The sequence below is a fragment of the Gigantopelta aegis genome, chromosome 13 (genome assembly GCF_016097555.1).
Source record: "Gigantopelta aegis isolate Gae_Host chromosome 13, Gae_host_genome, whole genome shotgun sequence".
Classification (NCBI taxonomy): Eukaryota; Metazoa; Mollusca; class Gastropoda; order Neomphalida; family Peltospiridae; genus Gigantopelta; species Gigantopelta aegis.
In genome coordinates, this window is record NC_054711.1 from 17,664,291 (window position 1) to 17,682,075 (window position 17,785).

General features: G+C 34.8%; 1 protein-coding gene across 1 annotated transcript in view; it reads right to left on the reverse strand.

Annotated features, from left to right (window-relative positions):
- Positions 1 to 15,778: 15,778 nt before the first annotated feature.
- LOC121387550 (terminal uridylyltransferase 4-like) overlaps positions 15,779 to 17,785 on the reverse strand; it is a 94,679-nt gene continuing 92,672 nt past the window's right edge. Inside the window, exons 25-26 of the mRNA XM_041518707.1 lie at positions 17,546 to 17,622; positions 15,779 to 16,334 (exon numbers count right to left, since the gene is read on the reverse strand). Of these exons, the coding sequence (XP_041374641.1) occupies positions 16,290 to 16,334; positions 17,546 to 17,622 (122 nt within the window). The 3' untranslated portion in view covers positions 15,779 to 16,289. The remainder of the gene's footprint in view (positions 16,335 to 17,545; positions 17,623 to 17,785) is intronic.

The following is a 17,785-nucleotide window of genomic DNA, read 5'->3' on the forward strand; positions in this document are numbered from 1 at the left end:
AAATATAGGAAATGAATCTCAATATAGGAGTTTTATAGGATCCTATAAAAAAATATAGGAAATATAGGAGGTCTGGGAGGCCTGCAAGCATTTGCTACAACAGCTTGTTCTGAATGTGCACGTTAAAACATATAACCTGACCCAACTTCACAGGTACATATTCAGGGAGCAAAAAAACAACAGGAGGTTTGTTTAAAGTTTTATGGTGAAAAAACATAGGGTAGGTACATGTAGGTATTAATTATGATACTTTTAAAAAAATCTTTTGATTACGTAGCAGATTCTGTGCAAATGATCTTCCCTTTAAAAGTTTGTTCCCTTTACTGGTCTGTTTCTTTTCTTCTTCTTTTAAAAAAAAAGTTTAAGAGTTGACAGAAAAAATAGGGTCATTCAGGAAAAAATAAACAAACCTCTTTCTGGCCCAACCTGAACATCACAATTTTTTCCACTATTAGCCGTTTTTGATATACATGTATAAAATCAGACATTTCTTGATTTGTATTATTTAGATTATCTATTTCCGTGCATCCGAGATGTTTCTGGTCAACCTGGTATTTCTAATACCACGAAATGCATTTTTCAAATTTAAAAAAATGCATATACCTATGAGAAGTAACAGTTAAGGAGACAAGATCTCGTGTATTTTGAAAGAGTATTTCCCCTTTTCACCAACTTAGTTATGGTTGGTTTAAACAATATTTATTTGCAAATCAAATTTGGGATTGGCCAACAGGCAAGTGCCTATATTAAGGCCTCTCCCTACATTTAACAAATATACATGTTATACATCAAGATGGCTAGAACAATATTATAATAAAGATAACACGGATAGTTGGGGGAATAGAAGAGAGGAGTGTGTAGAAGAAACAAAGAATAAATAGCAAACAGTTAGAATGGTTAAATGGTTAATTGATCTCGAAACGTTTACTATTAGTAAGAAAATTCTGAACAGATTTAAATATAGAGATATTATCATGGACAGTTAAATTAGAATTTTCAAACAGTAAAGTATGACACTTGAGATTATAATAGTTCAGTAAATGGGTATTGCGAGCTGCAGCGTATGTTGGGCAAAAACATAAAAAGAATTCTGCATCTTCAACTGGATGGCCACAAATACAAGAAGGGTATCTGTCACATGTCGTACAAATTTGTGACCATTCAAATTACTGGTACCCACACGAAGTTGGCTATGTAGAATCTGTTGCCATCTATCACCTTCATAGAAATAAGATGGAACAGCAGAGTCATGTTTGTTCGTTTGTATTTTAAACAATTTTAGTAAAGAAGAATTTCTAATATCAGGCAACAGATTGTTCCATAATTTTACTGCAGAGTTCAACAACAATTTTGTTTGACAAAAATATGTTTGTAGGTTCTCCTAGTTATGGTCCGATGCCAAATAACCGTAGATAAAATGTGTTGAGTGCATCGTTAAATAAAACATTTCCTTCCTTCCTAGTTATGGTTGCATGGTACCAAAGAAGAGAGTTCCGTGTCAAAGTTCGAGGTGCACCGTCAAATATTTACAGAGTAAAAACCAGATTATTCGAGCAAATACTATTATCCATTGACAGTAAATAAATACACTTTTATTTGTTTTACAGTTGTTATGCAGTACATAGCAGAGGTTGAAACTAATGCAAGGTACCCCCAAAAATAGAACTGCAGAAAATGGCGGTTGCTAATAAAAACATTAATTAAATCTGTTAAATGGTATGTGACCCTCCCCCAACCCCAACACACACACACACACCCCCCCCCCCCCCCTCCATTTTCTTGCAGGTAGATTTGATGCGTGGTGCCACACTTTTTATTGTTGTTACTTTCTGGGTGTGTTGATACGCTGCTTATATCAGTTTTATTAGTAAATGTTAACATTATCGGCAATGGGAATTGATTTGGTCCATTAGAACCTTATAGGTTTGCACATTAAAGGGACATACCCTAGTTTCAGCCCATGAAAATATACAGAGAAAATTAACACTAAGTTTAGTTAATCTGCAAACCTGTAACACATTTGGATGAAGTTACAATTGAGCGAAACACGAGTCTGTGACTTTGAAATGGTTAAATACCCTCTAAAAATAGACTAAAACTCGACCCCATAACTGTTACTTCTCAGACGCACGCGCGTTTTTAAAAATATGAGAAATGCATTTTGTGATATTAAAAATACCAGGATCACTAAAAACACTTCAAATGTACGGAAATGAATAATATAAACAATAAAATCTAAGTAAAGTATGATTTCAGTTATCAAAACGGCTTTAATAGTAAAAAATATGCCTTAGTGTTTAAAAACTAGGGTATGTCTCTTTAACTAATCTTGGTGTCCATTTTCATGGGTTGAAAACTAGGGTGTGCAACAATACTGATCATGCATGGGCTACGTAATGCTGAAATACCTCCTCACCAGTGCATGATCTAGCTGTGGGTAGAGTGTTCGCCTGCGGTGCTTGAGTTGAAGGATTGAATCCCCTAGAGTTGACCTGTTCTCTGACTGGATTTCCCCCCATCATAACCAATGCCACACGACTGATATATCAAAAGGCCCTGGCATGTGCTGTCCTGTCAATGGGAATGTGCATATGAAAAGCTCCCTTGCTGGTAATGGAAAAACGTAGTGTATTTTTTAACAAGTCAAAATTATCAAATGACTGACACATGTATCCAATCAATACTCTTAGTGGTGTCTTTTAAAGAGAGAGAGAAAGTTTGTTTTGTTTAACAACAATACTAGAGCACATTGATTAATTAATCATTGGCTATTGGATGTCAAATATTTGGTAATTCTGACTCATAGTCATCAGAGAAAACCTGCTACATTTTTTTTAACGCAGCAAAGGATCTTTTATATGCACTTTCCCACAAACAGGAACACACATACTGTAACATGGCCTTTGTCCAGTTGTGGTGCACTGGTTGGAATGAGAAAAAACCCAATCAGCTGAATGGATCTACTGAGGTGGTTTGATCCTGTGATACAATCACCTCAAGCGAGCACTCAACCGACTGAGTGAAATCCCGGCCCCTCTTTTTTAAACCCTAGTTTTTAAACACTATAATAGTATATATTTTTGATAATCAACGTCAGACAATTACATGTGTACTTAGATTTTATTGTTTACCATATCCATTTCTGTACATCCGAAGTGTCATTCCGGTGTTTCCATAATACCACAAAATGTATTTTTTATATTTTTAAAAACACGTGTACCTCTTAGAAAGAAAGAAAGAAATGTTTTATTTAACAACGCACTCAACACATTATATGGTTAAGGACCACACAGATATATAGAGAGGAAACCGCTATCGCCACTTCAAGGGATGCTCTTTTCGATTAGCAGCAAAGGATCTTTTATATAAACCATCCCACAGACAGGGTAGTACATACCACAGCATTTGTTACACCAGTTGTGGAGCACTGGCTGTAACGAGAAATAGCCCAATGGGTCCACTGACGGGGGATCGATCCTAGACCGACAGCGCATCAAGCAAGCACTTTACCACTGGGCTACATCCCGTCTGCTGTATCTCTTAGAAGTAATCGATATGGAGATAATTAGACTCTATGTTTTTAATATGAATATATACACTACAGCCAGTCTGTTTTTGGTTTTCAAAACATGTTTTTCATATACAATGTTAGTTTGTATCAGCGTGAAAAAAAGAAGAAAAACAGTTTAAGCAAAAAGAGAAAAATTAAATAAAATTCTATGAAAAATTGTATGATTAAAGGACACTGTAATGCATCAGGTACTTCCATGTTAGTCCTAAAATGGAGGGCAATCACAGGACTCATTTTGGCTTCGTATTGGATAAAATATCACATATTTTATATTGTAATTTGTTTATTATTTGTGTAATTTTGGTTGCCAATAATCGACTAGTTAGTCATGTGTGACAGGCAGGTCATTTTATCACATCAACCGACCTCGGTGGCATCATGGTTAAGCCATCGGACATAAGGCTGGTAGGTACAGGGTTTGAAGCCCGGTACTGGCTCCCACCCAGAGCGAGTTTTAACGACTCAATGCGTAGCCGTAAGAGCACTACACCCTCTTCTCTCTCACTAACCACTAACCCACTGTCCTGGACAGACAGCCCAGAGAAATGAGGTGTGTGCCCAGCACATGCTGGAACCTTAACTGGATATATGCATGAAAATAAGTTGACATGATCACACCAGTATCAGTACATATAGATATATGAGGAATAATGACCACTACCCCTACCCCACACCCCAACCCAGTCTCATTTAATGAATTTTTATCTATGTACAGAGGGCGACACTTAGCCCAGTGGTAAAGCATTCACTTGATGTGCATTCAGTCTAGGATTGATCACTGTCAGCGAGCCCATTAGACTATTTTTCATTCTACTCAGTGCACCATGACTGATATGGCCGTGGTATGTGCTATCCTGTCTGTAGGATGGTGCATATAAAAGATCCCTTGTTACTATTGGAAAAATGTAGCAGGTTTCACCTCTAAGATCATATGTCAAAATTACCAAATGTTTGACATCCAATAGCCGATGATTAATAAATGAATGTGCTCTAGTGGTGTCGTTAAACAAAACAAACTATATATAGGGTATTTCAAGCTCGGACTGGAAAATGTTTAACATCTCATATATATTTACTTGCTTTACTGTCCGTGCAAAAATTATAAAGGTGCAATGACTTTTAGAAAGAAAATGTTTCATTTAATGACTCACTCAACACATTTTATTTAGTTATATAGCATCGGACATATGGTTAAGGACGACACAGATAGTGAGAGAGGAAACCCGCTGTTGCCACTTCATGGCCTACTCTTTTTGACTGGCAGCAAGGGATCTTTTATATGCACCATCCCACAGACAGGATAGTACATACCACGGCCTTTGTTACACCAGTTGTGTAGCACTGGCTGGAACGAGAAATAGCCCAATGGGCCCACCGACTGGAATCGATCCTAGTTTGATCGTGCATCAGGCGAGGGCTGTACCACTGAGCTACGTCCCGCCCCTGACCCGTACTCAACTGTAAAGTAAATTGTTAGTAAGGTCACTTTTTTCTTTACTTCCAATGCATTGAAAACTCTGTTTTAATACTGAAGATATGTATTTGTGTGTCTGCTGTACTATAGAAAAGGTTTAAAGGCATATTGTCACAGACCACTGACCTATTTAATGGTCTAACAAAGTATTACCTGAACAAAAATAATTTGATTTGTTCCTAAATGTACTTTATTCAACTACCTTCATAGCCACCATACTCCATTTATTAATGATATTTTGTAAAAATAATTGAATTATGGCAATGGTCCATAATTCAAAAACTAAAATTGTCGAGAGGGTTGGCATGGATTTCACGCTATCATGGTTCAGTTAAGGCGATGCGATAGCTAGATTTGGTTTCCAACAATTAATGTAATTTTTATTTATTATCCATTTTTAGAGAAATAAGGTCCTTAAATCCGTGACAGTATGCCTTTAAAAACATAGTTAATGGATATAAAGCAGGAATGATTTGGATTAGACACAGAATAAAAAGACGCGTCATAGCGATTCAAAAAATAAATAAAGTTTGTTTCGTTTAACGACACCACTAGAGCACATTGATTTATTAATCATTAGCTATTGTATGTCAAACATATGGTCATTTTTGAAAGTCGTATACATTTTTTTATTAGTGTCTTTTATATGCACCATCTCAGACAGGATAGCACATACCACGGCCTTTGATATACCAGTTGTGGTGCACTAGCTGTGGTGATGAGTGCTCCGCAAGGCTCAATGGGTAGGTGTAAACCACTTGCACCGACCAGTGATCCAAAACTGGTTCAACAAAGGCTATGGTTTGTGTTATCCTGTCTGTGGGAAGTGCAAATAAAAGATCCCTTGCCTGTCATAAAAGAGTAGCCTGTGTGGCGACAGCGGGTTTCCTCTAAAAAACAGTGTCAGAATGACCATATGTTTGACGTCCAATAGCCGATGATAAGATAACAAAATCAATGTGCTCTAGTGGCGTCGTTAAATAAAACAAACTTTACTTTGGCTGTCGTGAGAAATAGCCTAATGGGCCCACCCACGGGGATCAATCCCAAACCGAGTGCTTTACCACTGGGCTACGTCCCGCCCCTATTCACTTTATGGCCAGTGGATCAAAATTTTGCCAAGTGACATTTAAATTTAGTTCCACCAAATTACATAATGCATCCTCCCATAAAACCGGCTGGCTATGGGCCTGCTAGTGATATCGTTAAACAAAACAAACAGGAAGAAAGGAAATGTTTTATTTAATGACACACTCAACATATTTTATTTACAGTTATATGGCATCAGATATATGGTTAAGGACCACACAGATATTGAGAGGAAACCCACTCACGCTACTTCATAGTCTACTCTTTTCGATTAGCAGCAAGGGATTTTTTATATGCACCAGACAGGATGGCACATACCACGGCCTTTGTTGTACCAGTTGTGGTGCACTGGATGGAGCTAGAAATAGCCCAATGGGCCCACTGACGGGGATCGATATATATATATATATATATATATATATATATATATATATATATATGGGTATGATCTTTTCAATGATTATGATTATTTTATTGTAAGATAATAAAAAAAAGTAGGTTTTTCACTGGATGGGAGAAAAATAATCCTCCATTATGTATCCATGTGGGACAGGGCTATTCCACCCTTGGGTACATAATATGATGTCAGGGGCGAGGCTTGGGTGGAATAGCCCTGTCCCACATGGACACATATGAAGGATTCTTTTAATATATATATTAGACATGGGGCGATTACATGACAAAAGTAATCGATTATGATTACTTAAGAATGTCATGATTATGATTACAAGGAAAATTATTATGATTGCGATTACACTGCCCAGTAATCTTGATTACAATCATGATTACATTTTCACAAATACAAACTATTTTTTGAGGTGATGTTACCAACACGAAATTGTTCACTTGATTTCACTAATTAAGAACAAATAATGGATAATTGTAGATTATTTATTACATCATATCAAAAATGTATAAACGCATGTACATTGTATGACAATAACACCAGATGTTTTTGAAATGTCCAACTGTTTAAACAAAGTGTGCATTGTTCTTAATTTATACACATGAGCTGTTCGAATGCATGGTCTCCAAGCAAAGGCAAAAAGCAAAATAATTGTAAATCGTTAACATGTTAATTATTATATTTAAAACATGTAATTGTATTTTCAAAACCCCTCAGTGGACTAGTTCAACTTATAGTTTTTCTCTTACAACCAGTACACCTTGACTGGTATATCAAAGGCCGTGGTATGTTCTATCCTGCTGCTAATGGGAAAACATGTAGCGGGTTTCATCTGATGACTGTGTCAAATTTACCAAATGTTTGACATCCAGTAGTCCATAATTAATTAATCAATGTACTACAGTAGTGTCGTTAAACAAAACAAACTTTACTTATTACATGAATATTTAAAACATATTATTTATAGTTAACGACAAAACGTAATTACATGTGTCAATCCCCAAGCTGCTAAAAGAAACCAAAACATGTCCCTTTAATCGCCAAACTGCTCTAGTTCAGTGTGACATAAAACAAGACATAATAGTTTACAGTTATCAAAGGTACGAGTTGTCAATTATGATCATCTGACAATACATCAAAAGTGTTGAATGCGATCGGTTGTACTGTGGCAGACTCTTTGCTTTTGTTAGTCTTAATGACTGCAGACGGACAGTGCACAACCTTAATCTCTTGTCTGTAAGCTTGACTGGGCAGCCAAATTCACACACAGCAATAAGTTATTTAACATATATAACCCCTCCCTCCAAAGCATCACTACAATCGTTACAATTTTAAGTAACCATTGGTATAAAGTAATATAACCCACAAATTAAAAAAGAAAGATTAAAAGAATAGGATATTTTTTTTAGTGTTGTACCGGTTCAGAAAATATTTTACTCCAGCACTTTCTTGCCATGTGACTTCTGGAGAATCAATTATTTCAGTCAACTTGTAAATTAACTGATTCACTTGACAGGTAAAAAGCCATACCAGCTGTACATAACATATGGTACATAATATAACCATTTACAGACGTAATGGAAAGTGTTGGTATAAAACAGTTACGGAGAATATGATAATATGTGTAAAAAAACTCTATTTAAAACTAAGTAACCATAGATTCACGCCTTCTTATTATTTTGTATGAATATTTTCCTAACTTACATACTTTATTTACATTGCTAGTGGGTAGTAACTTTATTACTTTAAAGATACATGTATACTGAAGGATGCTGTAATAATGAGTAATATATAATCATCAAAAAAGTGCAAGTTTGAAACTTTAATCCTAGTGTAGTAAACATGGAAGTAATCATAAATTACGATTACATTACCAATGTAATCGATTACGATTACTTGGTATTCTCAAACAGAGTAATTGATTACGATTACTTGGTATTCTCAAACAGAGTAATCGATTACGATTACATGGTATTCTCAAACAGAGTAATCGATTACAATTACTTGGTATTCTCAAACAGAGTAATCGATTACGATTACTTGGTATTCTCAAACAGAGTAATCGATTACGATTACATGGTATTCTCAAACAGAGTAATCGATTACGATTACATGGTATTCTCAAACAGAGTAATCGATTACGATTACATGGTATTCTCAAACAGAGTAATCGATTACGATTACATGGTATTCTCAAACAGAGTAATCGATTACGATTACTTGGTATTCTCAAACAGAGTAATCGATTACGATTACATGGTATTCTCAAACAGAGTAATTGATTACGATTACATGAAAATATGTAATCTATTATGATTACTGATTACGATTACCCCATGTCTGATATATATATTCAGTGTTCAACAAATGTTTGAGAAAAAGTTGGTTTATTTTGTTTAATGACACCATTAGATCACATTGATTTATTAATTATCGGCTACTGGATGTCAAACATTTGGTATTTTTTGACATATAATCTCAGAGAGGAAACCCAGTAAAAACAATTCACTAGTAGTAAGACATCTTTTGTATGCACCATCCCACAGACAGGATAGCACAAACCACAGCCTTTGATATACTAGTCATGAGGTGCACTGGTTGGAACGACTATAGCCCAAAGCACCCATCGATGGGGATTGATCCCAAACTGACTGTGCATCAAGTGGACGCTTTACCACTTTGTTACATCCTGCCTAAATTTTTAAGGTCACTAGCCCTAACAGAAACTTTGGCTGCTGCCCTATGTATTATAATAATACAAAATTAACCAATAATACCAAAATGTAACTAGCCAGAACTGAGGGCGAGTAGATTTGTAGAACCCTTAGAAATGTCATATTATATATATTAACTTGATGACAAATGACATATTGGTATAAGGAAGGAAGGAAATATTTTATTTAACGACGCACTCAACACATTTTTATTTAGTTATATGGTGTCAGAATGGCGGTTTATTTTGTAATATACATGTAAATGGGGCAATATTACAACACTACCATTAGGAATCACAGAACTCATGTCAAAAGCAAAGAAACACTACATTAATAAATGGCAGGAAAGCTGGGACCTATCACCAAACACATGACACTACAATATCAAACCAATAGTTAACTCAGTAAGACCTAAACACTCAAACACTCATGTGGATAAAACTATCACAAAACTTCGTATAGGTAAATCAATGCAACTAAACAGCTGTTCATCCGTAATTACCAATAAAAGTACCGACTGCGTGTGTGGCACTCCAGAAGATATGAAACTCTCTCCTGGACTGCACGCTACACCACAGTCATAGAAAACTAATGCTAGAATCACTAACCGAAGCCAACCATAAATCAATAATCATCCCTAATTCACTACTCGACCCGGGTTACACCAGTTGTGGAGCACTGGCTGGAATGAGAAATAGCCCTATGAGGCCACCGATGGGGATTGATCCTAGACCGTCTGTGCATCAAGGGAATGTTTTACCATTGTGCTACGTCCCGTCCGCCATGTTAGAACAGCTCAGCAATGTGACAACAGAGTTTCCGTCAAATCGCAATCTATGTTCATTAAACAGAATCTTAAAGCTGTGCTTCATGTGACATGCTACGTTATTTGACCACAACATAACATACATGCGGTCTTGTGGTATATATTCTTGCGCAAAATAAACTCGTGCAATAAATAAGAAGCGAAAACAACATACGTGAAGTTCTGTATATGTATCGCAATTTGGAAATGAACTTTATTAATCGTAGAATTATTTTTTCATCAATCTATTCAATATTTTAGGAATATAAAATGAATATGTTTATTAGTCTTATCTGCATTTATTGCTTATATATAGAGATTATTACAAGGGCTTGTGTGTTAATTGTAATGATTTTATGAAACGAGTGTCAGGATTTTTGTATTGCTCGATTGAGAAAGAAATGTTTTATTTAATGATGCACTCAACACATTTTATTTACGGTTATATGGCATCAGACATATGGTTAAGGACCACACAGATTTTGAGAGTAAACCTGCTGTCGCCACTTCATGGGCTACTCTTTCCGATTGGCAGCAAGGGATCTTTTATTTGCGCTTCCCACAGGCAGGATAGCACAAACCATGGCCTTTGTTGAACCAGTAATGAATCACTGGTCGGTGCAAGTGGTTTACGTCTACCCATTGCACCTTGCGGAGCACTAACTCAGGGTTTGGAGTCAGTATCTGGATTAAAAATCCCATGCCTCGACTGGGATCCGAACCCAGTACCTACCAGCCTGTAGACCGATGGCCTAACCACGACGCCAGTTCCCAAAACAGGCGTGCGCTATGATATCTTGCTCTCGATTGCGAGTGATGGTAATACACGAATCCTGACATGAGTTTCATAAAATCAGTACGACACACATGCAAGGGAAAACATTTCTTTATTATCCATATTATTATTGTTATTTTGTTAGGAATAACAAGGGTCATCTCAAAATGTTTCAACCAAACCTAGGAGATGATGAAATGACGTCATATTTCATGCGCACAGTCTAAGTTAGGACTGGGATGAATATTTCGAAACCAAATCTAGCTATTGCATCACGTTAACTGAACCACAATGGAGTGAAATCCATGTCAACCCTGTTGACAATGTTAGTTTTTATGAAATATCATTAATAAGTGGAGTATGGTGGCTACATAGATGGTTTAATAAAGTACATTTAGGGACAAATCAAATTTATATATTTTTAAGTAATACTTTGTTAGACTATTTAATAGATCTGTGGTCTATGACAATATGCCTTTAACAATTAAGATTCCAATTTAATAGCAATTGCATAAAATTACAAAGAATAACATTTTAATAAAACTACAAAGAATAACATTGCGATATAATTAGCATGAATAACATTTGCATAAAATTACAAAGAGTATTATAAAAACGTAAAGAATAACACTTTTATAAAGTTACAAAGAATAAAGCAAAGTATCTTTAAAAACATTATTTGTAAACTTAGTTTGAAGTAGTCAAACTGTCTTCATATAAAATCAGGTCATTAACAAATGATAGCGTAGTAATATTACAAAGATTAACATTGGCATACAATTACAGTGAATATACATTATGCATTCTTTATATAAAATCAATCGTTAACAAATAAAAGCTTAGTAAAATTTAAAAGATTAACATTTCCATACAATTACAATGAATATACATTATGCAGTCTTCATATAGAATCAGGTCATTAATAAATAAAAGTTTACCTGGTAATAAAATTACAATGATTAACATTGGCATATAATTACAATGCATATACATTATGCAGTCTTTAGGGATTTATCCAGGACTTTCCGATGGAACTGGGGAAAATTAGCTCAAATAAATCATACTTTGGATATTTTTTCAGGCCACTGAATGATGCTGTACACCACACCACTGTTAAAAGTTAAATAAATACATTAGAACAGATATAATTAAATATACATATATATATATATATTGGGAATTTGTAGCATAGAAATTGTGAATTTTAAGAGCCACTTTCTTTTGGAAAGGGGGCATATATATGTGTATATGTTTGGATCCACATAACACCTGGATAAATTCCTGAGACCTAATTCACTAAACTCTCGCAACTTTGTGATTTGTGAAGTGCTAAAAGACTTACATAGAGGATGCTTTGTTGTCCAGCAGAGCCCAAGAGAGCTTTGTAAATTAGGCCCCTGGTCCCTGGTTCACTAAACTCTCGCAACTTTGTGATTTGTGAAGTGCTAAAAGACTTACATAGAGGATGCTTTGTTGTCCAGCAGAGCCCAAGAGAGCTTTGTAAATTAGGCCCCTGGTCCCTGGTTCACTAAACTCTCGCAACTTTGTGATTTGTGAAGTGCTAAAAGACTTACATAGAGGATGCTTTGTTGTCCAGCAGAGCCCAAGAGAGCTTTGTAAATTAGGCCCCTGGTCCCTGGTTCACTAAACTCTCACAACTTTGTGATTTGTGAAGTGCTAAAAGACTTACATAGAGGATGTTTTGTTGTCCAGCAGAGCCCAAGAGAGCTTTGTAAATTAGGCCCCTGGTCCCTGGTTCACTAAACTCTCGCAACTTTGCGATCTCGCAATGCAGTGCTAAAAGACTTACAAAGAGGATGCTTTGTTGTCCAGCAGAGCCTAAGAGACCTTTGTGAATTAGGCCCCTGGTCCCTGGTTCACTAAACTCTCACAACTTTGCGATCTCGCAATGCAGTGCTAAAAGACTTACAAAGAGGATGCTTTGTTCTCTAGCAGAGTCTAAGAGATCTTTGTAAATTAGGCCCCTGGTCTTTATATAAAATTGGATCGTTAAAAAAATGAAAACTTAGTAAAATTTACTAAAATTAACATTTAAATACAATTATGGCAAAGATATGCAATAAATGCTTCTTCTTGTAATGTTTGAAGAAGCTAAAAACATTTCTTTTAAACGGATATATTAAAGAGTGCAAAGAATTACAGAGAATATTATAAAAATTGAAATAATAACACTTTCATAGAGTTACAACGAATAAAGCAAAGTACATGTATATCTTTAAAAACGTTATTTGGATTTTGTATGTATGTACAGTAGTAATAAAACTGTCTTCATATAAAATCAGATGAAATGAAAGCTTACTAAAATTACAAATATTAACGCTTGCTTTCAATTACAGTGAACAGGTGTAATAAATACGTCTTCGTTAATATCGGTACATAAATATATAGGTAAACAAAGCAAAGTCACAGGTTTGTGAGAAAATCATGGTTTTATTTAAAAATGGAAGACATAAATGCATTTCCTGCATTCATTGAAGGAAGGCAGGAAATGTTTTATTTAACAACGCACTCAACACATTTTATTTACTGTTATATGGCGACAGATATATGGTTACGGACCACACAGATATATAGAGAGGAAACCTGCTGTCACCACTTCATGGGCTACTCTTTTCGATTAGCAACAAAGGATCTTTTATATGCACCATCCCATCTACAGTATAATGTATACCACGGCCTTTGTTACACCAGTTGTGGAGCACTGGCTGGAACGAGAAATAGCCCAATGAGCCCCACCGACGAGGATCGATCCTAAACTGACTGTGCATCAAGCAAGCACTTTACCACTGGGCTACATCCCGCCCCTTGTATTCATTGAATACACACCATGAATTTAAACACAAATTAATAACCATGTATTCTTTTACAAACTACTATTACTAATACAAAGCTACAATTACACACATGTATTTCTTAAAACATAGGTATAAAAGGAAGGTACAGTGGGAAAAAAGGTAAAAGCACTTTCAATAAATCTCGTCTACATGCATGCACTCATTCGTTAGTTCAAACCGAAGTGGCTCTGCTTGAGACCCAACAGGTTTTAAACCAAACTCTCATCTAAATAGTTGGGCCATCTGTATTTCATCTGCTAGGTCTTACAAAATTGACTGCTATTTCGAGCCCTGTTATGAACTCTTAAAGGCCTCTGAGAATTAAGCAAATGTAAGTGGGCAACTCGTACTAGTACCGTTTTGAGTAACACATTTTATACAGCAATCACTGTATACAAATGTAAGTGGGCAACTCGTACTAGTACTGTTTTGATTAACACATTTTATACAGCAATCACTGTATACAAATGTAAGTGGGAAACTCGTACTAGTACCGTTTTGAGTAACACATTTTATACAGCAATCACTGTATACATTGGCAAGATATGATGACTAGATAAATCTTTATATTTTCGGTCACCGACTAAAAATATAGGTCACATAACATAAGCCCAACTCATAAGCCCAACGCGACTCGAGTATTTCAGAGTAGATTTTCAGTAAACATACTCTTTAAATCATTTGTTGAAGTACAGTAAATACAAATAACTTTTAGTTTTGCGATCTAACAATACAAAATTTGTATATTTATTTATGAATTAGAGTTTAGAAACACTTTTTTAATGTGACAGAATGTAGCTAGCATCTTACAAAAAATGCTGTCATGTATCTTGTATGACGCCATACGGCAAAAGCCTTGCTAGGTTGACAATATTCGATTTGCATACACAAAACTAGAATAAATTTTTTTTAAAATTATTCCCATTTTTATTGACATGATATCCACACAGATGTATACAGTGAATATGACAAAAAGATATTTAACTACATGAAAAACAAAGTAGTTAAGGAGATATTTAGCTAAAAATCAAATATATGTGACTGATAATCAGACATACATGTGTGAAACATTCAAAAGGAGACTGAGGACACACTAAATATCAAAAAGAAGAGAAGAAATACAATCTAAGTTTTAAATAAATTGTGACAAATTGACCACAATTTGGTGAATTTATCATAATTGCAAGCAGAAAAAGCTGCTGCTTTTGTAACATAATAGTATTCAGTCAACTCTTTTTGGGTTCATTTCAAACTGGATACATGTGCATTGAAATGACTTTTAAATATTAAGTGTTTTGTAACAAGTACAATGGCATTAATGGGATCATTATTTCTAGAAAACTAGAATAAATAATGATTTTTCCGAATATTCCTGTAGGATTGCAGGATAAAAGAAATAACAGTTATTCCCCATTTTTGTTTCATGCATAAAATTTAGAACATGAGTTACATGGTCATAATGAGTTACGTAAAATTAAATTTAGAACACGAGTTACATGGTCATAATGAGTTACGTAAAATTAAATTTAGAACACGAGTTACATGGTCATAATGAGTTACGTAAAATTAAATTTAGATACATGAGTTACATGGTCATAATGAGTTACGTAAAATTAAATTTAGAACACGAGTTACATGGTCATAATGAGTTACGTAAAATTAAATTTAGAACACGAGTTACATGGTCATAATGAGTTACGTAAAATTAAATTTAGATACATGAGTTACATGGTCATAATGAGTTACGTAAAATTAAATTTAGAACACGAGTTACATGGTCATAATGAGTTACGTAAAATTAAATTTAGAACACGAGTTACATGGTCATAATGAGTTACGTAAAATTAAATTTAGATACATGAGTTACATGGTCATAATGAGTTACGTAAAATTAAATTTAGAACACAAGTTACATGGTCATAATGAGTTACGTAAAATTAAATCGGTTACCTAAAATTGTTCATTTCATTTCAACTTATTTTCGTGCTTATATCCAATTAAGGTTCAAGCATGCTGTCCTGGGCACACACCTCAGCTATCTGGGCTGTCTGTCCAGGACAGTGGGTTAGTTGTTAGCTGGTTAGTGGTTAGCGAGAGAGAAGAGGGTGTAGTGGCCTTACTCGCTCTGAGTTGGAGCCGGTACCGGGCTATGAACCCTGTACCTATCAGCCAGTAGTCCAATGGCTTAACCACTGCACCACCGAGGCCGGTAAAATCTGTTCAATTCTTAGACACCTGTCTTGACCTGAACAAACACCTCATTCCCTTCTCTCTTGAGGTTTTGTAATACTTCCCACGAACTCATCGTACACACAAGAGCATAATTATATATGCAGCAGTTCCATTATGAGATACACATATATGAAAGGCTCTTAGATTACAAAAAATAAATATATATATATATATAAAATTTGCAGTATCTTGAAGTTTCCAGGTGCATGTAAGAGTAAAAATCTGGAATTGCACAAAAATCCATGTCTTTTGTTCTTGTAAAATTTTCACACATTGGAACAAGCTCCTTTAATATCTTTACTTGCTGACCCTGTGACATTTGTTCTCAGTTTGTATGTCTTATATGATTCCACACAGGACAGCAAATTTTATGATGAAGGCTCGCCCAACATCTTTGGAACATCAAAGAAGTTCTGCTAGTGCAATAGAAAATAAAAAGAATTATTGCTTACATAGTTTATAATACATAATTACAATAATTATCACATTATTCAATATTCTTACTATATATTTAAGACATGATTATTTTATGCAGGCTACAAGATTGCGGCAGTTGCAGTTTGTGAAATTGACATTGACCTTAGAAAAAAACAATGAAATAAATAAATAAATTAAAAAACAAAAAATTAAAAATAGAAGAAAAAAAGATAAATAAATATTTAAAAAATATACCATATATAATCATAATAATAATAATAAATAAATAATTAAATAAATAATGTAAAAATAAATGCAAAAGTGTACTAATTCCAATGTTTGTATGGGGCTAGGCTGATTTTTGCCTGAATTAAAAAACAGAGGGTGTGTGCAGGAATTTATGCAGGGGCAAGCAAAATTTATAGGGAGGGGGGTTGATTCATGTTTGAGAAAACTCGATAGAAAGTAGATTGCCTTTGATCATGACCTTCCTGAAGCAGTTTGCCTTCGTTCAATATTTAAAAAAATTTTTAAAATAAAAACCTGCTTCATTTTTCCATTAGTAACAAGGGATCTTTTACAGTATGTGCACCATCCCACAGACAGGATGGCACATACCACAACCTTTGATATACCAGTCGTGGTGCACTGGCTGGAATGAGAAATAACCCAATGGGCATACTAAATATGACATCATCACAATGTGGCAACTAACATCAAGTAGTTTAAAAATTAAAATGAATGAATCGCATTACAAAGCAAATAAAAAATTTTTAAGTCCTAGCATTCTTTAATGTACTGAGATAATGTTGAAAGGCTTAAAGGCATACTGTCACGGATTTATGGACCTTATTTCTCTAAAATTCGATAATAAATACAAATTACATTAATTGTTGGAAACCAAATCTAGCTATCGCATCACCTTAACTGAACCATGATGGAATGGAATCCATGTCAACCCTCTTGGCAATTTTAGTTTTTGAATTATGGACCATTGCCATAATTTAATTATTTTTACAAAATATCATCAATAAATGGAGTATGGTAGTTATGAAGATGGTTGAATAAAGTTCATTTAGGGACAAATCAAATTATTTTTGTTCAGGTAATACTTTGTTAGACCATTAAATAGATCAGTGGTCTGTGACAATATGCCTTTAATGAAATCAAAGTATTGTTTTCAGAATCGGATGTAACCAAGTCATACCTCTTTTGACAAAGATATTTCTGCTGATCCATAGAACTGTCGACCATCAACAAAAGCGTCAAAAATGTTCCTGTTCACTGAAGAAATAAAAACAAACATATACTACATTATTACCCATATGGTTAAAAATATCTTGGTACATATCAAAGTGATACGTCCCACTAGAATGCCAAGTGGGAATAAAAACACTTTTGACGTCACACGATGACGTCATCAATTAGCGCATTACAACCTTACAAG